At 34.2% G+C, this 26,108-nt stretch overlaps 1 protein-coding gene across 1 annotated transcript; it reads right to left on the reverse strand.

Annotated features, from left to right (window-relative positions):
• Positions 1-360: 360 nt before the first annotated feature.
• Cyp304a1 (Probable cytochrome P450 304a1) lies at positions 361-25,183 on the reverse strand. Its single transcript, XM_076115397.1, has 9 exons — positions 24,969-25,183; positions 22,381-22,629; positions 20,292-20,464; positions 19,030-19,302; positions 18,118-18,235; positions 14,364-14,544; positions 7,331-7,448; positions 6,712-6,853; positions 361-2,232 (listed from the first exon to the last, which is right to left on the reverse strand). Exons 1-9 carry the CDS (start codon positions 25,060-25,062, stop codon positions 2,048-2,050), a joined length of 1,533 nt encoding a protein of 510 aa, XP_075971512.1. The 5' UTR covers positions 25,063-25,183; the 3' UTR covers positions 361-2,047.
• Between the last annotated feature and the right edge of the window lie 925 nt (positions 25,184-26,108).

Consider the following 26,108-nt stretch of genomic DNA (forward strand, 5'->3'; position numbering starts at 1 on the left):
CCACCGGGCTATGAGAGTGATGGAATAGAGAGTGTACCTGTGTATTGTGCACACACTTGGACACTATAAACAAAGTCCTGCATAGATGTCAGTTTCAATGAAACTGACTGCCGTAGCCGTATATCGGCTAGGAGGACATTATTATTAGTACGAGCTATATTTATCGACCCATCTCTTCTTTTACATATTTTACACGGGAGATGCCAATAGAGATAGTATATATATTTATTTGATGTAATACACATAATAATAAGTTAAAATGATAACGATGAAATGATATTAATTACTGAGAAACAGGTCAAGTGTGAGTAATACCACTTGTATGATAAATGAGGGCAAGGACGCAAACAAACTCATAAACAAATTATTAAAATTTTAATATAACTATATTATAATTAATAATATATTTCTAAACAACTCTATTACTTATAATATTTTTTTCTTATTAAACTATTATAGAAACTTAAAATCTAATTACGTAAGCTTATTTATTTTATTCATTTATTTTTATATTATGTTACGCATTCAATTTCAACAAACAATTATAAGTACTTAGTATAATATACTTCAAATATATTTCTTAACAAGAATTACTACCTTCACTTGTTTTTCTTAAATGTCATTTTTCTGATTATAATAATGAGTTTGAAAATAAATCGAAATCATGTTTTGAATGCTATTACGAGACGTTAACTGAAGAAGTTTTTGGGATGCATGTAAAGAGATAACCAGCGTGGTTGACTTCAGTTCTAATCTCTCCCTCATTCGAGAGGGGACTCTTGCCCAGCAGTGGGACAGTAATTTGTTGTACAAAAATATAAAGTAGCCAATGGTAAAGAATGTAAAGTTTAACAAGTTATAAAAGGTTGGTATATAAATATCTCAATCAATAAATAGAACAAGTTTTTTTTTTACCGCGGTGCCCTTGAATCAATCTTGTTATGTACCTTTATCCTTCATGTTTGTTAAAAAACATGTAACGTTTCTTAATGGTCAAATAAAACTTGTTTACGCTAAGAAAGATGACTCTTCCAGAAAAAAAACGACTTCTTGCAAAATTGCTTAAAATTCGCTCGCTGCGAGAATGTTGTACTTCTAAAAATGTATGCATAATCTATTGTCTTATTTAAGACATATTGTAATGTTCATAAATAAGCGTGAAGACACTGGCATCTGCAACACAGCTTCGGCTAGCATAGATGTCAGGACAATGTGTAGATATTGTAACAGATTTTATGTCATTAAAATATTTTAGATTTTGTATTTGATATTCTCCTTTCATATATTTATTACTAGCTGACCTGCGCAACTTCGCTTGCGTCACATAAGAGTGAATGCGTCATAATTTTCCCCGTTTTTGTATCATTTCTCGTTGCTACTCCGCTCCTATCTAACTCTGAAATAATTTTTCAAATCGGATCAGTAGTTCCCGAGATTAGCGCGTTCAAACAAACAAACAAACAAACTCTTCAGCTTTATAATATTAGTATAGATAATGTGGTATCTTTTACATACAAACATAAGGTTCCTTTTCCAATACGGGTAGGCGGAGGCCAAATCACGCCACTTGCTACGACCCTTACAAACATCCCTTGTTTCATTCACATACATAGTCTTGTGATTTAGTATTTTTTGAACTGCAAAAACTAGGCTTATGTGGATACTTTCTTACTCAATAATATACCGCATTACGTAAAATTTCCAACACTTATAAGTTAGCGAGTATGTTATTTCAAATAATAATAAAATTAAACAGGCTTTGCAAATATATGTATAGTAAACAAATAATATAATATTATATACTTATTATGTAACGGATTGGAACTTACACGAATATTATTTATGAAGGCAAGACTTATGTGACTATCATTCATTTGGCAAGTGCCTATCTGTTCGCATACACTTTAAATAAATTGATATGAAGCATTTAAAAAGGGAATTTATTAAAATTATTTTATAAACATATGACTTAAACTATACCTAGAAGTAAATTACAAATATTTTAAAACAAATCAATGCAATCGACTTTAATTCTTACGTGGTACGTTTATGTTCTTGGAGTGATTCGTACCCAGAAGTCTGGTAAAGTTGTGATGATGCCCTGAAGCCTCTTGGCAGGCTTCAGAAGAGGCTTGCCGTCAGCAGTTGACACTTTAAACGCTTGCATAAAGCCCGCGAATACTTGGAACATCGTCTGACGCGCATAAGTCTCGCCGGCACACAATCTTCTTCCTAAAAACAAAAAAATATTTACGTATTAACCCGTTTTATCTTGATTTAAAACCTCATGAATATTATCTGTTTAAGATAAGGTTTACTAAAGATTGTTATCAATGTTTATCAACGTGAGAATTAGTTAAATGTTAATCGAATGGCAGGTTTTTTAAGTTTAACATTTTCGGCTTCTCAAAAATAGCTTGGTTGATGTTCAAGATATTATCCTAGACAATAATATTAAGTGACTTAATTTATAAAACAATTATTATTACTAGTTATAGTTATGTATCACTTCTATCGGTTATTCTTTAACTTGAAATCAACAATAGCTCCGGAAAGTCATTGATGTGTTCGATTCGTCCTACCAATTGCGTTAGAAGCGAATTCTTATACTACACGGCGACCATGGCAATATAAATATAAAATAATGATAAAATAAGTTAATAATTAATTTAAAATTAAATATTATTTATTATTCCATAACTTTGGAAATTATTAATCATCATTTCATACAACTGTTGTTGTTACACATAAAAACTGAGTAAGTTTTACGCAATTAAGTCTTTCGCTGTGATTTATTTGTTTTGAATAAATATTTTTGAAGGTTAGTTTCTAGCTTTCCACAATAGTGGGAAAGTCGAAAATTTTAAATCAACAATAATTGCCGAATAATTTATTTATTACTTGTACAAGGACGACGTAATGTCATTTACTTTATTTAAGAAATATTAAAAATATTGTTAACCTTAATTTACTACCTAATAATCTAAGGTCAAGCGTTTTATACGAGTAATTTAATTATGAATTGAGACCTAAATTCTGTGCTTCTAGTGAAAAAGGGTAGGCGAATACCTATTCTTTTTCGAAAAAAAATGTAAGTACGTAGGTATACCTACCAAAATTTTCAGAATTTTTTTTTCGATGAAGCATTTTTTTCTGAAATGTACTGAAAATTTGTTGAAAATATTTGTTGTTTACTGTACAAAATCCCTTTTGTACAATAAACAACAAATATTACACTTAAAATATTGCAAAAGTGGCAAGTAAGTGCACTCTAATTTCTTAACTCATTTTCGACAAAATCGGACTTAAACTTTTTTCAATAAAGGCAGAATTATACATTATTACTTTCGCTGCAACTAAATTGTTACATATTAGTTTTAAAATGTATGATTCTTTTATGAGATCGAAATAAATATCATTTAGATACGAAAGATGGTATTTTTGTTTATTTATAAGTTTGTTGATCGTCGTGACTGAGATTAGAGTGACCTATTAGGTAAATATTTACGTTCTCTTTTGATACTTTCACGTTTACTCTCAAGAACAGCCAAGGTAACTTAAGAACTTAGAACTTATTCTAGTAAGCTTGAGCAGGGTCTATCTGTAATCTTAATTTAGAGTAAAACGGATGTATAGGGTTGCCAGATCCAGGCTGATCATTTCCTGGACATGTCTGGGGGCCACGAACGGAATCAGAGTTTTGGTCTCCAGTCCGGGATCCACACTAAGTAGGAATGACCAAAAAAAACGACGTAGTATCGTAATTTGGTCGAAAACTAGTACTTTTTTATTACATTAAATAAAATTACTGGACACGGGACAACACGCGAAATTCCGGGATAATCCTGGAAATCCCGGCCAACTGGCTACCTTATCTGTAGGGCAAACTATAAAAACTATATGAGTTAGTTTAATATTTTTTTACTATTTAATATTTATTTTACGACAAATTGCTCTTTACAATGATTTTAATTACAAATTTACAATAGAATTTGCCATATTAATATAAATAATGTCCAGTTAATTTATCGAATTTTATCAAAACTACGTTAGTTCTTCTGTGGTATTTAGAGTCCTTAAAAAAATATTGTGACAAAATACCTAACTACTTATAATATTTTCATTACCATCAATCATTAAATGAATCTTTATACAAAGATAACATTGTAAGGCTAATCCTAAATTTAAATAAGTATAATTTTATGTAAATACTCAGTGTATATTTATTTTTTTTATATTTAATTACCTACTTAACATTATTTTCGCAAATCTTTCTACCAAATCTTGAAAAAATATCGAATATCGCTTGCAACTGCGGCTAAAAACGCCTTCAAATAGGTTATTGTGATGCAACAAATAAAACACTAGGATGTCTGTCTCCATTACATCTCTATCACACATCGACGGATAACAATCCAACTAAAGATGTCTGAATAACGTTTGCTATTATTTTTCCTGATGTTACCAACCTAAATGCAACAAATCAGATTTCGTGCAAATGATTTATTGCAATTACGACCTGCTATTAGCAGGTTTACGAGCTGCGCCGTATTATAGTCTAACAACTTAGTTACGAATGTTTTATGCAAGGTTCGAGGCCGGCGGAAGTATACAAAAATCAAAATTTAGAACATCAATCACACGTAAGGTATAGCTCGTAAAATAGTCTGTTAGATACAGGTATTTAATTATGAAAATACACAGTATTGTTGAGAATAATATCGTTAAATTGTACATTCTAAGGCTCTTTACCCAGTTGTTGGATTATAAGGTATGTTTCATATGCAGTTCGTTCTACAAACTGGTTAGCAATTACTTTGCAATGGTTGCTTAGGCTATAAATAGTCATGTAGACTTAGTGCTTCTATAAGGACTTTGCTATTTATTTTGAATGCACGTGTATGGTTTTTTTTCCTGAAGGTTGAACAGATTATTGTATTTAATATTTATCTGATCTTGACATTCGCTTAATAGTATTTATGATTTTGATTTGCGGTTTTGAGACGCCCGGTTGTTATGACCTAAAAGATTTAGCTATTAGCCAACAAAATTAAGAGTAAATTTTGTTAATATTATGCCTTTTATATTATAATTATAACTGGCTGACCCGCGGAACTCACGAATTTTCTTTCCATTATTTTGTTTTTTTTTTCTCTCTATGAAAACGTTTCGAATTAGTTGAGTCGTTTTTGAGTTTTGATCATAGCAACACATCTGGGGATTCGTTTTTATATAACTATATCAGTAGCGCGATTCTGTACAATCGGTACTATCGAGTATTGAAAGTTTGGCATTTAAAATGTACTGCCAAAACAATTCCTACGACGACCGTCAGAGGCGCTGATCAGTTTTCCATACATTTTTTTCGATGACGAGCCGGTTGTCTGTAGTCGATAGTAATAGAGGATCGCGGTACAGTGGCTCGATTCTCTACTTCTATTAATTTCGACAACCGGCTAGCTGTCGAGAAATATTGTATGAAAATCTGACTAGCGCCTCTAAAGGGCGTCGTAGGAACTATTTTGGGAGTACAATTTAAATGTCAAACTTTCGATACTTGATAGTACCGCTTGGAAAGAATTGCACTACAGAAGATGTATCACGGAAGATAGTTAATTTGTACCAGTTTGAAGGTCATAATGTACATAGCTTCGTTCTGATTGCTTTCGGATTATTTAAACGTAAAGACTGATTGTTCTAGTGCGTTGCCTGGTTTACATTCACGTACACACAAAATGCATGTTTTACTGTTTACTCTAATAAGTAAATAGCCTTCATGTGCCGAAGGACAAGTTAAAAAATAAGGCGTAAATAAAATTAAAAATTAAGGCGTAAATATATTTAATAATTCAACCTGCACTCGGCCAGCGCGGTGGGCACAAGGACCCTCTCTCATTTGGGAGAAGATCTTTGACGAGCAGTGGGACAGGACAAAAAAAATTGATATACGTTGATAAAAGTCAGAGGAATTAATTAAAACTACATATACTATAAGTGCCCACTGTCAATCCGAAAGTAGTTAAAAACAGTTTACGAGAAGTATACGAAAATTTTTTTTCAAAGAATTCTTAAATGCTTATGCTTTTTAAATACCTTAATGATTGAGTAAAATGTAAATTCCGTATGTAAACCTGCGTAACAAAACGGTGGTTTCGCGGCAAAGGACTTGTAAATAAATATGCCTATAGTACTTAGCTATCTGACCGGGAATTATACATGGCGCTTGAACTAACAATAAAATAAATAAATAAATAAATATTAATTGAAAACTCACACACGGTCATTTGATTCCAAACTAAGCAGAGCTTGTACTATGGTAACCAAATAACTGATAAACATACTTATATACTTCTAAATACATACTTATATAGATACATTAACATCCAGGCTCAGAATAAATACTCGTGCTCATCACACAAAAATTTGTCCCGGGTGGGATTCGAACCCACCACACGCGGCGCCACGGTTGTTGCGGCCTGGTGACCGCTTAAACCACGGCGCCAAACGTGCAGTTAAACGAATAAACTACAAAATAATCCTGTGACTAAACTATTGCTTACATTGATCTGATTTTTGTTGTATAGCCTTATAATGATACAAGAAATAGATAGTATCAATTAATGCCTTTCGCTTTTATCAACGTTGGATTACATGTGTGTATATTCTATGTGTGTTAAAGCGGTGTGTTAAAGAATACTAAATTTTAGATACCTGCTCCAAACGGTAGTGACTTGTCACTGGCGACATCCAGTACTCCGTTCTTGATGAATCTTTCCGGTCGGAAATTCTGGGGGTCGCCCCATATTGATTCGTCCATGTGCAACATTGTCAGGTTCGGACTCACCATTGTATTCTGGAAACATTCATAGTTTCATCAGTAAACGTAACAGTTGAAAAATATAATTTGCTAAATTTGATTTGCAGATTTTTTTTCTTACCAAAATCTATTAAAAGGAAAACGCGCGATTTGTATCAAAATTGAAAATAAGATACAGAGTGTACAGTCAGCTATGAAACTCGCTGAATAACTTCATATTTTCATAACCATTTTTGTTACAAATTTTAATTAGATCTCAAAAAATCATTAATTAGATCGAAAAATCTCAAAAAAATTGTTTGTTGTATTTCCATTGAAAAAAATTTAAATGAGATGCATGCTTCTGAATAATATGGAGTTTCTAAAGATTGTATATGTTCATCGACTTTCTGTTCATACATAGAAAAATCACCTTAAATTCATTACTTGGTTTAAAATACTGATCAAAGTCGTTGTCTGGAACCATAAATGACGTTTCAAAACGAGCATGTAGATATAGAATAACGATCTTACCTCGGGTATATCAAATCCTCCTAATGTGGTGTCCTTCATCGCGCGGTGCGGTACACCGAGCGGTACCATGGTGTCATACCTCATGGTCTCGCGAATACACGCCTCAGTGTATGGCATACTGTTGACAAATAATTATTTGTTATTAATTATCACAAAATAAATATTTATTGACAACTTATTGGTCATCTGATTCCAAACTAAGCAGAGGTTATAGTTTAATGTAGGGTTGCCATCCGTCCGGGTTTCCCCGGATTTGTCTTAGTTTAGAGGGCATCCGGGGAGCGTCCGGGGAAGGTTTCATTTGTAGACCGGGTTTTAAGAAATTAATAAATAAAAAAAATTGGGCCGCCTGCGAGACACGCACTATGCTCGCACACCACGATCAACCGACGAACCAAGTATATTCACCGTTCCCCCACTCCTCCCGTCGCGGTTGCTCTTCTTGTTGACATGTCCGGCTTTCGGACTCTAAAATCCGGGGTTTTCACGCGTCTTGTCCGGTTTTCCAAATTTTAGAAATGGCAACCCTAGTTTAATGTAATAATGTCTTCTCCGATTTCGGCTCCGGCAGCTAGTTTTATTGAAACCAGCCAACTGTGCAGGACTTTGTTTAGAGTGGCCAAGTGTGTGCACACTACTCAGGTACACTCTCTATTTCTTTGCTCTCATAGTCCGGTGGGGCGGCTAAATCGACACGACCAGGCAGAGGGCAGGCGCCGGACCGACGGCTTTACATGCTCTTGAGGCACGGAGGTCTACGACCTCAACTTCCTAACTCCAGACAATCTCTAAAATTTTTAACAGAAACCTCAGAATTTTTGGCCGACTCAGGATTCGAACCCGAGACTTCTGCGCATTAGTCACATTACTGCCTAGTGCGCCACAGAGGCAGTACGCATTAACAAGAAGTAGACCAGATACCGTTAAAACATTTCGTAATAAAATATCACCAGTCGTTCAGTGACTGTTACTATCTAAGATCACGACATTTTTTCTCCATTTATGTAACTAACTAATACACGGAGCTGTTACAATTTGTACCAAATACCGCAATACTTAACCGTACTCATTTAAAGCGGTGAACGGAAATTCAAGGAAACTTGCTTGTGGTCAATTTGTGGCATAGTATCTATAGGACGCCTTTTAACTTTGTGTGTATATTATTGTGTGAAATTAGAGAGTAGCCGAAATGTATTGTATAAAACTGCAGTAACACGATTCTCTACCACTTATGACTATTGACTGGCCAGTGATAAAATCTGATCAGCGCCTCTAGCGGGCGCCTTAGGAACTATTTATGAATGTAGAACTCATAAGCAACAAAGAAGTTTCAGTGACGAATGCAAGTAAATACCTGAACCTATGCCTTCCGCATAGATAGTCTCTACTCAGAGTAAAGTCTCAAGTAGGTATACTGAAGTGCACTTTCTTAAATTAGGTACCGTCATAAGTATCTACAGTTTACAGGCATTTATAAAATAGTTAAAACGGAATCCGCTAGAGGCGTCGATCGAATTTTCTCGATAAAAAAAATCATCTGATATTGCCATCTTAGGCTTAGAACAGTATGTAACAGTATTATCATCATCTTAAACTAAGCCAAGAGATGTCCTTTACGATTCATCATTCTGCCAATATAGTCGTAAGATTAGACCAACTGGTGTTCAGGGTATAGTTCAAGTATTATCTTTAAATCTCATAAGCGGCAACGATGTCTTGGTCTCACAATTACTTCATATTTCTATTATAATATTGAATTTCTTATAAATAAGTAGGTATTCGATTTATTTCAGAATACCTATTTATTAAATATGTTCATATTTAGTATGTTAATTTTTTTACTTTGACACAAAAGCCAGTGCCATTTTTCGTATTATCATCCGCATAGCGACTAAAGAATAATAAACCTAAGAAATCTAAGAATATAAAGCCGTTTGTAATCAGGCTTAGCAATAACTACAGATAAAAAGAATCTGTTGTCTGTCATTACCTGTAAATATGTACTTACATGTAAATATAATATTCTATAATCTAGAGATATAGAGATATTATAGTATAGTTACTAACCTAAATCAATTAAATTTTATCAATTAGGTATTAGGCATTGACTATTTTTAATAGAAAACGGCTAGCCATCGAGTAATTTTGTATGAAAATCTGATCAGCGCCTCTAGCGGGCCCCGTATGAACTACCTTTGCACTACCTATAATGGCAAACTTTCAATCGATCGATGTTAGGACCGACTGTCCAGATATCGCGTTACAGACAATGTAAAGGAAACACTATAAACAATTGAAAAATAATAGGTGTTAGTAGCTCGATTCTCTACAACTATCGACCATCAGTGACAATCGGCTAAGTTCTGTATGAAAATCTGATCAGCGCCACTAGCGGGCGTCGTAGGAACTATTTTTGCAGAACATTTTAAATGTCAAACTTTCGATACTCGACAGTACTGACTGCAGAGAATTGCGCTACACGAGGCGGTTTATGAATCTCGTGGCCACAATTTTCGGCACGTAACTGGACAAAGTAGGAAAAGTGCGTGTAACAAAATATTACAATCTAATGATGCATGACAATCAAAAAGTAAACAATTTGGAGAACTCACGAACTAACCACAGTTATTTCAACATTTCTTGTGTTTGGGTACCGTGACACGAAACTACTCCGTTATACAATTACACGGGAAATTATTTAAACATTGTTTTACACAGTTTTTACGATATAATTAGCTATGTTATGTTTTATGAGCTATTAAAACAGCATATGCAGCCTTAATAAACAAAGCTTGTTAGTTTTTACATAAGTATCTATACTTCGCTTCGAAATGTTAATCAAATGAGAGGAAAAGTTTGAAGTAGAGTCTAATGGTTCAATGGAAGCCAAATGAATGGCACTCACCTTTCCTGTTCGGCTTGACCAAAACGTTGATATGTTAGCAATACTATAACGATTTTAGATGCCAACGTGTTCATGAAATAAAGGATAATATTGAATTTTATTTTGAACACTCGAAATCGTACTCAATAAACCTAGCCCTTCTACAAACTATGTTACAGCCGGCCTCCAGTCTTACCGGATAAAGCTGTAAGTATTTTAAATAGAGCAACGGATCGTATTACGTACCTAGTACTAACAGAAAAACCAAAATATTCTCTTTAATACCAAATATATCAAGTCAATAGAAAAGTAGCAACGCTTCTGACAGATACGTATCTAAAATTAGATCGTCTTCATAAATTATTAATACGCTTGCATTAGCGCCATTCTTGTTTATGATTACGTTAATACTTTTATGAATGTGAGAATTTTGTTGTTTCCCATTATAAGTTTTGTTACCCGCCAATATTCTTAATTAAAAATTAATATTAGTATTCATATCGATTGATATATGTAGTTATATTCCACATAAATATGGAAATAATTGGTGAATTAATTTTTCTGGCCCGTGAGGTATACAGATAAAATCAGTTTTAAGGCCTGATAGTACCTAAACAGAGTGATAACACAAAATAATGTCAATCACCCAGTCTTAAGCCTAATGAATGCCTACGATCTACTTCTTGATAACATCAAACGATCAAAACAACATTAATTAGAATATCTAATAAACAACTAATAAATAAGTGCGTTGACACGGCGGAAATTATTCTGAGATATTTTTTGTTTACTTTTTTTTAGATAAAATCTTAATGTGAATGCCAAAAATATATATTTTTTAAATTTATTTACTCGATGTAAAATGTAGTTCATATTTGCCTTATTAATACTGAATTATTATTTCCAAGTAGAGGGTTCACAGAAATAAGGCGCCCATAGCCAGTTGCTTTCACCGGTCGGTAAACGATCTGTGGGTCAAGCAACTGTTGGCGCGGTCATTCCATAGATGGATGACCGCATATTGGTATTTGAGCTGGGCGTCTCCGTGCTTCGGAGGGCACGTAAAAAGTCGGTCCCGGCTTTTGTCTACTACGATATAGTCATTAAGCCATGTCAAAGGCCTCTCAGGCGGCTTGAACCACTTTGACAGTAGGTTGACCACTAACCATACGACAAACAAACAGAAATAATCTATACTAATATTATAAAGCTGAAGAGTTTGTTTGTTTGATTGTTTGTTTGTTTGTTTGAACGCGCTAATCTCAGGAACTACTGGTCCGATTAGAAAAATTCTTTCAGTGTTAGATAGTCTATTTATCGAGGAAAGTTATAGGCTATATATCATCACGTTGCTACCAATAGGAGCAGAGTACCAGTGAAAAATGTTACAAATCGGGGAAAATTTTGACCCATTCTCTCTTATGTGACGCAAGCGAAATTGCGCGGGTCAGCTAGTAATTAATAAGCAGGTAACACCAGTGACCTCGCACACGAGAGTGGTAATATCCCCTATTTAAGCCGCTTACTCCCGGTTTCTGACGTATGATACATTTAGCAGTAGTTTATCTATTCAATAGCGTTTAAACGATACTGAATAGATAAACTACCGCTAAATGTACCTCAGAAACCGGGGGTCAAAGATTGATTTTCTTAAACGAAAAAATTATTGTGTCTGGTTTTCAACTATATCCAAGCTAAATTGCATACAAAATTATTTTAAAACAGACACATACTTTACAAACAGATCTATACTCGTCAACTTTCGACCTTATAATTACTTAGTGGAATTAGTAGGACAGTTCAGAAAGATTTTAATACTTTTTTATACCAATAGAGTTGATATATACTTAATTAAATCTAGTCTAATAGACCTACTTAGTCGCTATTTAAATTTATGCCTATACACAACTCAAGTAATTAACTAGTCAAATGTCAAACTGATTAAAACTTTTGCGCCTAAAATATTTAAATTTAATATCCTCATATCGTTTTTGGAAACACTAAATATTTCGGATAATAATATTGAATAACGCGACACAATTCATACATATTCAATACACGTTAACATTTAGAATTTTACATGAAAATTAACTATAGTCGAACTTTAAATTAAAAGTTGAACTTGCAAAAAATGTTTACTAATATAAGTGGACAATAATTTGATTATAAATCACTTTATTATGCGCTTCGAAAAATATTTTGATAAAATAGATAAGATTAAGGCTCGGCATTCATTATCGTAATAGAAAAGAAAAAGATTCGTTCGGCATGCCCACATGCAAGGACACACTGTCGACAACTAACCCTTTGGCATACTACAACGCCTAAGTCCTAACAATATATAAAATATTTTTTAAAACAAGTAGATGTGACTCTACTCTCGTGTTAAAATCCTTTGACAGTTACGTAGTTAGTCCGCTCAAAGAATACTCCAAAAGCGGGTGTAGAGTGCGTGAGCGGGATCTGTGATATGATAAAATTAGGGACTTGGTCAATCTCTTAGTGATTTGATGAAATCCCGGGAAATGAATTAACAAAGTGAAGATTTTAACATATCCCTAATCTATTCTAGTTATTTGGTCAAATCCCTAAACAAAATTTAGTGAATTGATATTCACTTGCAAAACATTATTTTCGTTTTTATTTGTTTGATTCGCTAAATGATACGATTAGTAGTGATTTTAGTCTTGTCTTGTCTTATAATTGTTCTTTGTTGTCTTGCCTTACCAATTAAGATTTTGATATAACACACAAACATTGTTTTTGTCATTTATCTATACCAGTCTCGAGATTTGATCAAATAACTAGATTAGCTTAGGGATATGTTAAATCTTGAAATATTTTTATCATTTGCCGGGATTGATCAAATCACTAATTTCAACATATTATTATCCCTGCGACATATATACATACATAAACTCTTTCTCCCCTTAGAGGTTGGCAGAGATCAAAAATTGCCACTTGCCAAGATCCCTTCTTTCCATTGCATCATTCTTACCGCTGGTTGCGAGTACCATGCACATGTCTGTCCTTTTTGCAGGACCTCCCCAATATGAGCCGTGTATGATTCGTTTATTTGTAAACACACTAATATAATTAGTATTATTAATTAACCATTAAAACATGCAAAGTATAGACCCCGACGCGGAAATCCTTCTTCATAAACATGTCCTGATTTATTTCTTCCATTTAATCTGATACATTTGTATGAAAACTACTGATATTTACATTTGACAAATATCTTACTAGTTATTTTTTACTTTTATTATTCTAGAGTTTAGCATACTTAACATCACAGATGGCGGTTTTAGTATTTTACATAAAATTATCATAAATCTGCAATTTTTAAACAACGTTGACGTTGTTTTCGGTAAAACTTACTCAAAAAATAATAATACCAAGTGTTAAACTTGCACTGTCTGTCCGACTATCGTGGATAAACAAAATGTCGTGCAACTATTAAATATCATTGGACAATTAATTGGATAACTCACACACGGTCATTTGATTTCACACTAAGCAATTACAAACACATTTAAAATCTATTTCAGCTTATTTGTTCTAAAATTATGCGCGTACATTCAATTTGATGAATCATGTATATTTATATGAATAGATGAAAAGATTTACTTTTTGTTTGTAGCCTATAGCCGCTAATAGATCTAGGGGAAATTCTAGAGGACAGATTTTTGTTTATAAACGAATCACGTAATTGTGCCATAACAGTCTTCGTAGCCCGTTTGTAATCATTAATGCCTCGTACGACCGTTGACCACGTACTTCTAAGTTAATGACCTAACCTCGTTCCTATAGAAAAAAATACAAATGATTCATGTCACGTTGTAACTCTTTTTTCACCTGCATGAGTAAGTAGATAATTATTTTCATAATAGTCGGGTTCAAGTCATTTCTAGTTTCAACTTTAAATACAAAAATCAATCGACATATTTTGTACGAATAATTTGTCAGCGTCCCTAGCGGGTGCCTTGAACTGTTTAAGAACATTAAAAATAATGTCAAACTCATAATCGATGGTACCAACTGTAGAAAAATAACGCTGCTGTTTTCTCGACTTTTCAAATGTGGTGTTAGATCGCGCAACTGTTTGACTATCCCATCTCGAATTGGCGAAAAAGTGTGTCTTCATACTTGCGTCTATCGTCCAGGTTCGGCAGACGATTCTTGCCAACTACTTGGTCGATCTCCGCGTGTATCTTGTGCTGGATCTCAGGCTGCAGCAGCATGCGCTCCACCAAGAACACCAGTACGAACTGCAGGCACGACGCCGAAGGGAACATGTAGTCAGTGCACGTTAGTATCAGCTGATCGACTGAAAATGATATTATTATATTTATTACAACATCATAGTTTTTAAGGTAGGCAAATCCCCAACCTGAACTTTCTAGCGTGATGGGCTTAAAACCTAGCTCCTCCGTTATTTCGGGGGAGACCCTTGCAACAGTATAACAGTAATGGGTTAAATTCATACGGCATTTTGTCCGATCTAATCCAAGACCTGGAGATCGTTTGAATTGACGCCTATGTTTTAGGTTCAAACTTAAAGTAATTTTAGCTAGCACTTTTAGTTTAGTTTTGACATTATTATGAACTCAGAAGCTAAAAAAACGGGCGATCACTAACCTAAAAATAAATGTAATTTCTAACCACAGTGACTATAATAATATAGTAACAGAATACGGAAGAAACAACCTATATTTATTTTGTAGACGTTTTTTACTTTAAACGCAACGATTTTGTGGTTCACTGTTCGTGCCACTTATGTCGCCATCGAGACGAAGCCATTGAACCCTTAGTCAAAAGAAGCGCTATTGTCATACTGCATTTAAAAAAGATTTCGAAAAAATAAATGTTCTTTGTCATTAAACAGTTAACGACTTCGTATCTTCGTTTTGGAGTTAACCGATGACTCCGCACTGAAAATCTAATCTAACTTATAAGATAGGTACAAGAAACAAACTCTTTAGTATTTTTGAACGTACTAATCTCGGGAAATACTGGCCCATATTGAAAAATATTTTCTGTTCAATATTTCATTCGGAGGCGCTCATAGCCAGTTGTGCTCACCGGTCGTTATACGATCAGTGGGTTAAACAACCGTTGGCGCGGTCATTCTATAGATGGGTGACCGCAAAGTAGTATTTGATCTGAGTGTCCCCGTGCTTCTGAGGGCACGGTAAAAAGTTGGTTCCGGTGGTTGTCAATTAAGATAACAGCCGTTAAGCCATTTCAAAGGCATTTCGGGCGGCTTGAACAACTTTGACACTAGGTTGACCACTAACCAAATGATAGATAGATAGATAGTCTGAGGTATGCTACACATCACGCTATGACTATAGTCCTAATAGGAGTGAAGTAGCAATAGAACGTTTTGTAAAAACGGTAAACCTTATTCAACGCGGACGGAGTAGCGCGGTTGTAAGAAATACGAAATTTTTTACTGCGTTTATTTTCTACAAAAAGAAATAAGTGATTAGAATCTCATAATGTACTCAGGTAGATATAACAACCTGACATACTTTTATTACTATGTTACACAACACTCGCCTCTTTAAAACGTACTGTAATTGATTTAATTAAGATAAAAAAACAATGTTATAAATTTGTATGCGATCTATTTGTAGCTTTACATTACATACAAAAGGGCTATATAATTAAAGACTGTCGTTAACCAAGATTTACTGTTGTGTTATGCCAAATTATAAATTACTACCCAGTTCCGCATTTTAAACATATTTAACTACTTATTTGCATCAAAGATTATATACTAATTTGAATAATTATAAATATTTGAAGTCTATGTAGGATTTTTTAAACATAAATACCCAATTTTTTTAGTCAGTATAAGCTCTTGCCCGCGTCTCTATTCACGTGGGCAATAGTTCCCGTTGCCGTCAGATTTCCGTGGTAAAAACTATCCTATGTCCTTTCTCGATTCTCATACTAGTTTTGTACAACATTTTATTCGAGTGTGTTCAGTGGTTTAGGCATGGAAAAGACACAGACAGACAGAGTGTCTCTCGCAATATGCAATAAAGTATTATTCATAAAGGCGCACTTAAAAACAACCTCACGTTGTGTCATTAATTATCAATTTTTGAAATCATTGCGATCACCTTATGATCACCTTATTAATTAGGTATTAATAAGTAGATCATAACGATATGCTTTATCGATCACATGTTCATATAATAATCGAGGGACAACACAATCGAGTAGGTACATTTATAAAATGGACTTTTAATGCAAGGACTTTGACTTGTCTTTACTATGCTTGTCGATTTATTTTGTACAAAATGCAAAAAAGTACCTCTATTGTAGTAAATTGCGATACATAACATTGCGATGTTAAAAGGGCAAAAAGATAAATACTTATTAAAATCTAATATCTAGCTCTTTTAAGAACATTAATCACACAAAGATGTGTTGAATTTGGCATAATTAAGGCTCAAAGAATTAGGGTCTAATTTCTAGCACTGGGCGAAAACTATAGCCCAGGCAGTTAAAGATTGTGATAGCAATTAAAACCAGCGGCCAAAAGTTTCTTGCCATCTCTTCTCACCGAAGTCAGCCTGTTTGCTACTTTATTTTGAACATAGAATTGAGCATGCCAAGGCGCTTTACTAAGTTGTCGGACTATAAGTTGTGAGAATAATGTATGTAGCTGATCAAAAAACTATAGGGCCATAGACTATGTACTAGATGCGCACGTGAGTTTAGTAATAAACAAAACATTTGCGCAGATATTTTCCTATTGTGCAGTTGCGGTTAATTTTATTACTTTTTATCGTTCCTTTGCATGTGTTTGTTATTTATTCAGAAAATGTGCGTCGTAAAACAACAACGAGACGAGACAAAAATAATGTCTTTATAGATAACTAGCTGACCCGCGCAACTTCGCTTGCGTCACATAAGAGAGAATGGGTCAGAATTTTCCATGTTTTTGTAACACTTTTTACTGTTACCTACTCTGCTCCTATTGGTCGTAGCGTGATGATATAAAATATGCGTTTTTTTCACGAAAAATATTCTCAAAATTATTTATATCTCTTAGTATAACAGTTGCCATGGCAACGGAATTTTGTTAATTCAATGTCATTATTATATTGATTTTTCGCGACTTCGTTGAATTTTCTGAATTTTCCCGGGAAATGCGTCATTTTCCCGGGGTAAAAAGTAGCCTATGTCCTTTCTCGGGTATCAAAATATCTCCATACCAAATTTCATGCAAATTGGTTCAGTAGTTTAGACGTGATTGAGTAGCAGACAGACAGACAGACAGACAGACAGACAGACAGACAGACAGACAGACAGACAGACAGACAGACAGAGTTACTTTCGCATTTATAATATTAGTATGGATAGAGAAATCAAACAAAGCTCATATTACGATGAACTTAGTGTGAATAGAGTATACAGGATCATGTTATTCTGGACTTTGAAATATTCTAATCTACGCATGACGTTCGCGTCGCGTCACGGTGAGAACTGACCTTTATGCTAGCGCGATTTTTATACTCAGAATACACGAGTATTTGTACAGTTAAGTAATACACAGATTTTTAATACATAAGTAGTACACGTATAATGCGTTGTGATAATTATGATGTACCTATATCGTATTGTTTGCTTTTACTTAGCGTTATTTATTTTCAATGCATGACTTCGCCTTTGTTTATTCATACTAAAAATACTTAAAAACAACACTTAAAACGTACTGCAAAATAGTTCCTACGGCCCTCGTTAGAGGCGCTGATCGGATTTTCATACAAAATTTCTTTATAGCTATCCGGTTGTCGATATCGGTAGAGAATCGCGCTACTGGTAGAGTCAAGATTTGTTCATTAGAGGCTTCTACGGTAGTATACATTTAAATAAGTATTACCTGAATATGTAGTTTTGTCCTTTTCATTAAATTCCTCTTTCATTTTTGAAATATACATATCGAGAAAATGGCGATCGTATGTGACGTCACGTGTCGCCATTGTGTCGTCGATTATTTTCTGAAAAATAACACGTGTATGATACAAGTTATCGGTTAAAAATATGTTACACGTGTCACTGGGTGTGAAATGTAAGATAAAGGAGTGTACATTGTACAACCGATTTATTAAGATACTCATCATAGATTTACTATACTCAGATGATCGATTTGATTACAATCAAATGTAATCGACCTGTACCTCGATTCGTTACCACTATCGACTACCAACAACCGGCTAGCTATCTAAATTTAGACATTTAGAATGTGCTGCCAAAAAAGTTTCTGCGACGTCCGTAAGAGGCGCTGATCAGATTTTCATACAAAATTTCTCGATGACAGTGGGTTGCCGGTAGTCGATAGTAATAGAGAATCGAGCAACTGATTGTCTTCTGTTTTACCGTAACGTGCTTAAGCCCGTGCATCGTATATAAGTACATGGTTCAAACAAATAGTCCACAATTTCAGATACAACATTGAATTCAATTCCTTGAAAGTTAATGTGAAAGGTAAGGTATAAAGGTATAAGAGTATAAGAAGGTTTATTGCATTGTACTCTACTTCTACACATATGTAACGCATTAAAATTTCAAAACATAAAGATTTTAAACCCTCACAACTTGCACACATATATTATAATATTGCAGCAACGGGTTTTAAGCGCGATTGAAAATCAAATGTTACGATACATTTTAAAAAGGAAAGGAAGCTTCAAACCTTCGTATTTGAGTAATATTACTAGACATTTCATGACCAAGTAAAAATACTTTAGGTAGTAAATTAATCAATTTTGTTAAACACTAATCTATCACTTACCTTAAAGAAATCAAGCAGGCACTGGTTGCCTTTTACAAGTGAATTATATCCGCTGTAGTTGGGCAGTACATCTTTTAACCAGGGTGTGAGGGAGAGCGCTCCACCCATATCATTAGAACTTCTTTGAAACAGCACTGTACCACGAGAAAGAGTCCACAGGTCTTTGTACTCAGGTCTCGGAAGAGTACTGCGTGAAAGAACTTGCACAATACCGTTCACGAATGGAATGGAGAAGAAATATGGCATGGACACTAGATCTCCCTTGATTACTTCCTGTAAACAAGAATATGGAAGTTATAGAAAATTGGAAAATCATGATATTTCGAAAACCGAACGAATTGTTGAAATAACGTATTTAACTAATTAAATATAATAACATTTATTTCTTAATTAGGTATTACGTTTTATAAGATATACGGAAAGCTAAACGACTAAGCTAATTCAAGATAAACTGTTAGGTAGGTACATCAGCACCTACATTTAAAATATAGTACCAAAAAATACAAATCGATATTCATTCGTTAGTTGTCTAATCCCGAATCGTTGTTGCAGTCGTAATTAAATAAAACAGCGCTCTATATACAGAATATAAAAAATGTCTTATGTAAAGACAGGGCGCCATGTATGTTATTTATTATGTACTTATGTGATGTCGACTTGAAGTAATAACTAGAAGCAAATAGCGGTGGCGCAATTAGGTCGATTTTATCATACGATCCTTCTACGCCGTTCTATGTAAGAATAATTAAGTGTTACTGCACATCTGTAATTTATTACTTTGTTTGTTAATTTCATAATTAGTTTATAATAATTGCAATTATTCAGCTGAGTCACTAGCTGACACAATTAGATAATTAAACGCCAACGATTTTAAAACTAAATGTATCTATGTTGAAGATCTAAGTTTGAACAGATTTTGAAAGCCACTAGGTACCTATTTCTAAAAGCACGTTTTTCTAGTACTATGGAGTATCGACAACCGGCTAGCTATCGAGAGATTTGTATAAAACCTGATCAGCGCCCCTAGCGAGTGCCTGTAGGAGTTAATTGCTTAACACATTTTAAATGTCAAATTCTCGTCAATAGCATAGTTGGTACCGCCCGTAGAGAATCGCGCTTCTGAACTCGAATTTTGGATTATACATTTTGTCGACAACTCACACGCGATCATGTCATTGTAATTTCAAAATAAGCAGGGCTTGTACTTCAACACACTGTTTACAAACATACGCAAAAAGTTTATGACAAATTATTGGCAATACCTTTTCAGCAGGATATTTAGGTCCATTCATTCCCAGGTCCAACATTTCCTTAATCTCGGCTTCTACGACTGTTTCCAAAGTACTGTCGCGTCTCCCGAAGCCATAGTCCCTCATGAACCTTAAGCTAAACCTTCTTTGAACATGCCAGAAGTAACCGTCCGTGAAAAATATACCTGAAATAAAATATAACATACAAAAATAGATATTTACCTTGCCCAAACTGTGGCATGGTTATAAAATGCGTTTTTTTAACTTTGTAATTATAGAAACAAGTCAGTACGCAAAAGGAGAAACAATTAAAACGCGAGACGTAGGGGAGTAGCGCGGGTGATTGAACTGTGGTCTCCGTAGTTGCGTTTCTATGACTTTCTTCTTGTCTTTTGCGACCTAATACTTCAACAACTTGGTAGAAAGCTTTGTATACACGGTATATCATTGGCGGAGGTATACATAGTCATCCGCTTATGCAGCTGTCAGTGGCCTGTTTGATACAGCAACTTTTATGGAAATTCAAGACTTGAAAAAAGTAATCTAGATAAATCGTGCTCGCTAAGGCTCTTAATTAAGTTGTAGGGCTATCATACTTATAAATCTGCTTCTTAGTCATATTTTTAGATACTTAAAAATATGACTAAGAAGCAGTACTTACTTATACTTTCACTGCGCCACAGATAGGTAGTTTAAGTTAACTAGGTACTAAGTATTTAAATAAAGTTATCAACGTTTGTCAACATGAGTCATAATGATTATATTAGGTACATGTCTTTGTGGTTAACATAAATGGATTTTACCGCAAACAATGCACACCATGTATACGATAGGGCAAAAGATCTTAAACAGTAGCGCGATTAACTGAACTATCGACAACTGGCTAACTATCGAGAAATTTTGTATGAAAAATTTATAAGTGACTCTAGTAGGGGCCGTAGGAACAATTATTGCAGTACATTTTAAGTGTCAAACTCTTGATACTCTAAAACACCTTAAAGAGCCTTTCAAAAGTAAAAATATTGCCTAATTAATAATAAAATAATACCTATATCAAGGAGCTAATTATCATGAGATGTTTTAAGCGTATTTTAACCTCACGTGAATCGAGACCCCAAGACGATAAACTTAAATAAGCTTTATTAGCCTTCCATTTCATTATGTACCTACTGATGCAATAAAAATAAAAATATTGCATTCTTATCTTGGAGTCGCGTGAACGTTCTTCATGGTTCAATTGTCGCAGACGTTACTATCAAGTATTGAGAGTTTGACATTTAAATTGTACTGCATAAATAGTTCCTACAGCGCGCACTAGAGGCGCTGATCACATTTTCATACGAAACTTCTCTATAGCTAGCCAGTTATCGAAAGTCGATTGTTGTAGAGAATCGCGCTACGGGACTTTGTAACTTTTCGACTGACCGGTCATAAAATTTGGCAATTAGACAAATGAAATAATTATTGTGTCGCGGTATAAGGTTATAATGTAAAGCGTTTCAAATAGCGTCTATTAATTTGTACCCTCTACATCAAAAAAGTCGTAAATAGTGTTGAAGTTGAAGACACAATGTAAATGGAACATTAAGATACACTTAAAGGGCAAATCAAAGTTTATCCTGTCGGGAAACATGAAACATGTAGCTTCGCTGACGTATCTCGGTCAAAAGTCAGACAGATAAGAATTTGTAAGGACAGGATGGGCAAGATGGGTCCTGATTGAATTATTAATATTATTAATATAAAAAATACAGAATACTATCACTGTAAAAGAAACTGTCGTAACCATTTACGCCCGGTCGAAAAAAAATCGTAAATGAAGAATTCTATGACAAAAACACTCTTTAAATACGTCAAAACAGAACAAAATAAAGAAATCATACTTTCTATTAAATTATACAAATATCTATATGTGTGTCGTATATTTCATTTTAGATCCCCACTAGCTTTTGCATTTAAGTAAAATGGGAAAAAAGCTACGTCTTATATAAATTACGCTTAAGATCTGAGAAAAGCTACCTTTGGCCATTTATTATGATAAAAGGCTCTAATGGTCTTTTAGTTATGCCACCAGACGTGGAGGTACAATAATCGAACTTACCAAGTTTCTTCCAAAACGACCTCAACCTGAACAGTATAATGTCCATGCGTCCATCAAACTCCTCTCGATTGAGCATCTCCTTTATCAAGCCGGAGTCATTTAATACGACAGTCGGTACAGGCCCCATATACAGCCCTAGGACCTTCGAATGATATCTCTGTCCCAGCTTCTTGAAAGCAGTTGAGAGATCGGAAAACGCATGAGCCAGAACAATCCAAAATGCTCCGTAAACTGGTAAACTTGGAGGCCCTGATAACAAACAAATCCATTTTAGATGATGCGATGATTGCTATTTATAAAATATAGGTATTTTTAAGTTATGAACAGAAACGTATACAATACCCCACTAATTGGATAATAATAGCTACAATTCTGATAAATCGCCGCATGATTTTTACTAGTCTAGCTCTACCTATCCTAGTTGCATTTTATCTTCATTACACGTATCTCACTTGCTATACGTGCTTATTTTATAGCAACTGTTTCGGCCCCTGACAAAAAGATATCATTTATTTTGAATATCTAATGTTATCGATTGTGTCCGTCTCGGTTCGGTTATTTGAAAACATATTGTAAGTCGTGACATGACACGTGAATAACAACTAATTAACTTGCTTATCACTTAAGCCCATTGTTACTAAGTTAACCGAAAATACATGGTTCTGGGCACTTCTGGGGGCTTTACCACAAACGATGGCCGACGACGGGGTTGAAATAAATATAAGACGCATAGAACTTTGTTCAAACGTATGCACTTTTTATGCGTGTAACAGATTTCTCGAAAGTAATTATGCAAAGTCTCCAACCCGCGTTTGTCCATATTAGTGGTACCATGTGGTCCCATTTCAATCCCGAAAGAGATGGAAGAGATTGAAATAAGGGACGAAAGATTGTATGCAAGTTTGTCATTTGGAGAAAAATCCATACTACCATACAAACTTTGTATTTAAGCTTTTGATATATCGGACAGGTTCGTTCAATACTACATATACAAAAAAAAGGGTGGTAGGTATTGAAATAGGGGATGAAAGTTTGTATGGAAATCTGTCATTTACAGAGATAATACCATGCAACTTTGTATTTAGGAATATGACATAACGAAAATTGATAGACTTCATATTGCAACAATGGGATGGAAATTAATCGACACTTGTCTCTTGTGAGCAGTACCTCGATTCTCTACCACTATCGACTCCCGACAACCGGCTAGCTATCGAATTTTGATATTTAGTATGTACTGCCTAAAAAGTTTCTACGACGCCCGTCAGAGGCGCTGATCAGATTTTCATACAAAATTTTTCGATGACCGTGTGACTTACCGTTTTAAGTTATCTTTGGAATATTTTTTGTTTGAAGATCGGTTTTTATTTTACTATTCCTTCACCAGGTATAAAAGATAGGCTAGTCCTGAGTTAACGACTTGTATTAATGACTTGAATAATATTATAATGCAACAATTTGTACCCGTTTATGACCTGCTACATTGTTATATTAACACGTTGTTTAAGCACCTTCGAATCCTCTAATAACGGTTTAGTGTACTTATTTCAAGTACGCTATGTGCCCCCGCGTTGTTTTTCATTACCGCAAGAACAAGTGATTGTTAGTTGCAATAAGTATATTAGGTCGGGGAAAAAGTCTTTTCGCATTATAGTATGTATAAACTTGTAATAAAATATTTTCTCTACACAAAAAAGCTCGATATTTGGGTACCTCACGAGTTCACTGAAAGAGACCTAATGAGCCGTGTGCTCATTTGTGATTCTTGAGGCCAAAGAGATTTTATTACTAAGTTCATGCATACTATAATGCGAAAATACTTTTTCCCCGACCTAATATAACTTGGAAAAGTCTGTTGTGTTACTTTGGGTTCGAAACCGCGACCAGTCGGCTATCATTGCCCATGGTATTGATATATACTTGGTACATAGAATATCTTCTATACTTATATTATAAAGCTGAAGAGTTTGATTGTTTGTTTGAACGCGCTAATCTCAGGAACTACTGGTCCGATTTGAAAAATTCTTTCAGTGTTAGATAGCCCATTTATCGAGGAAGGCTATATGCTATATATCATCACGCTACGACCAATAGGAGCAGAGTACCAGTAAAATCTCTTATGTGACGCAAGTGAAGTTGAGATATGTAGAGACAACTAAGAGACGGAATTGTCTGATGAAAACATAAAGAAGTTGCATTTTTTTTCGGTGCGTTTTATATTTAACTGAACCTATGTTAATTCTGCAATTAAAACATATAATAATACTAATTAGATTCAGATAGGTAGGTACTTTATAAAACATTTTTTTTTGAAAGTTTATGCATTAATTTGTATTTCACAAAAAAAGAGGGAAGAAAGTGAGTAAGAAATCTAAGAAAATTACTGCTGCTATATTTGTCGCTAATATTTGACAATAAATTTCAATATGTTTTTTCTTTCTTTAAATGACTACCTATTTAGTTGATTCAAGTTGTTTTATCTAAAAGGTTTTATTTATCTTCCAGCCAATTTCAACAAAGGTGAGACAAATAATAATTATTAATTCCAATTACCAAATAAAATAATTCCTTAATTCTTTTGTACTTACCAGGAGGGAAGTTTTCCGGTCGTTTGTACGCATTTTTATAATAATAAATAAAGAGCACAGGCACCAATAAGACAAGAGCTAATGCGGCGATCATTGTGGCTACTGGCTACAGTGCAGACTGGAGGCTAGATAAAATATATTATATTAATAATAGGCCGTATCACTTAATGAGTCTTACTCAGACGTCCACGACGAACTGTCGGAAAACAATACACATTGTAGAACCCAACAAAATGTATAATATAAAAGCTAGATAATAAATAAATCAATGTATATGTGTACTGTAATCGGTCACAACATAATTATGATAATTTAACATCTTCAATTAATTAAGTACTAGTTATTACCTGCGACATCATCTGTATGTTTTTTTATTGCTACATTATTTTTATTATTGTAGTTCGCTACTAGCTCCTTCATGGAGTGCTTTTCATTTGACCACTGCCATCCATAGGATGATGACATTTGTCTTTTTACTGATATTTTGAATAGATTTTCTACCATCTTCGTAGGTATTTAAGACCTGTTTATGAGTAAGTAGGTAATATGTGCAAATTTTGCGGGGATTAACAAGAGATAGGTACGTTGGATAGAGAACTTTTTGCGGAGATACGATGCGATATATATCTATACTAATATTAGAAAGCTGAAGAGTTCGTTTGTTTGTTTGAACGCGCTAATCTCAGGAACTATTGGTCCGATTTGAAAAATTATTTCAGTGTTAGATAGCCCATTTATCAAGGAAGGCTATATATAGGCTTTATATCATCAAGCTACGTCCAAAAGAGTAGAGTACTAGTAAAAAATGTTTCAAAAACGGGGAAAAATTTGACCTATTCTCTCTTATTTTTTTAATCGATGTACAACGTACCTAGTCATTTTTGTGTGACCGCTTTTTTATATAAAAATGTTTGAAATCTATACTTGACGTTTGATAACGACGATAATAGAAATATTTATATTTTTCCTTGTTTTGTATTTAAATATGAATATTGTTGTGATAACGGTTACAGACTCTGTCACCCTACTGGTGTAATGACAGAAGTAATTAAGTGAGATCAGAATTAAATGAGATGAGACATATACAAAGTAGGATATACCGTGATACTGCAAAAATGTAAAGTTTTTAAGTAGAACGGA

Source organism: Anticarsia gemmatalis, chromosome 6 (genome assembly GCF_050436995.1).
Source record: "Anticarsia gemmatalis isolate Benzon Research Colony breed Stoneville strain chromosome 6, ilAntGemm2 primary, whole genome shotgun sequence".
NCBI classification, from domain to species: domain Eukaryota; kingdom Metazoa; phylum Arthropoda; class Insecta; order Lepidoptera; family Erebidae; genus Anticarsia; species Anticarsia gemmatalis.

Bases quoted from the DNA above. Each gene is read 5' to 3' on its own strand.
- Cyp304a1 (XM_076115397.1), bottom strand. From the start codon at position 25,062: ATGATCGCCGCATTAGCTCTTGTCTTATTGGTGCCTGTGCTCTTTATT. The intron at 7,449-14,363 runs GTATGAAGACAC...ATTTGTCAACAG, and splicing joins AACCTGGACGATAGACGCAA to TATGCCATACACTGAGGCGT. The intron at 6,854-7,330 runs GTAAGATCGTTA...GAATGTTTCCAG, and splicing joins GAGGATTTGATATACCCGAG to AATACAATGGTGAGTCCGAA.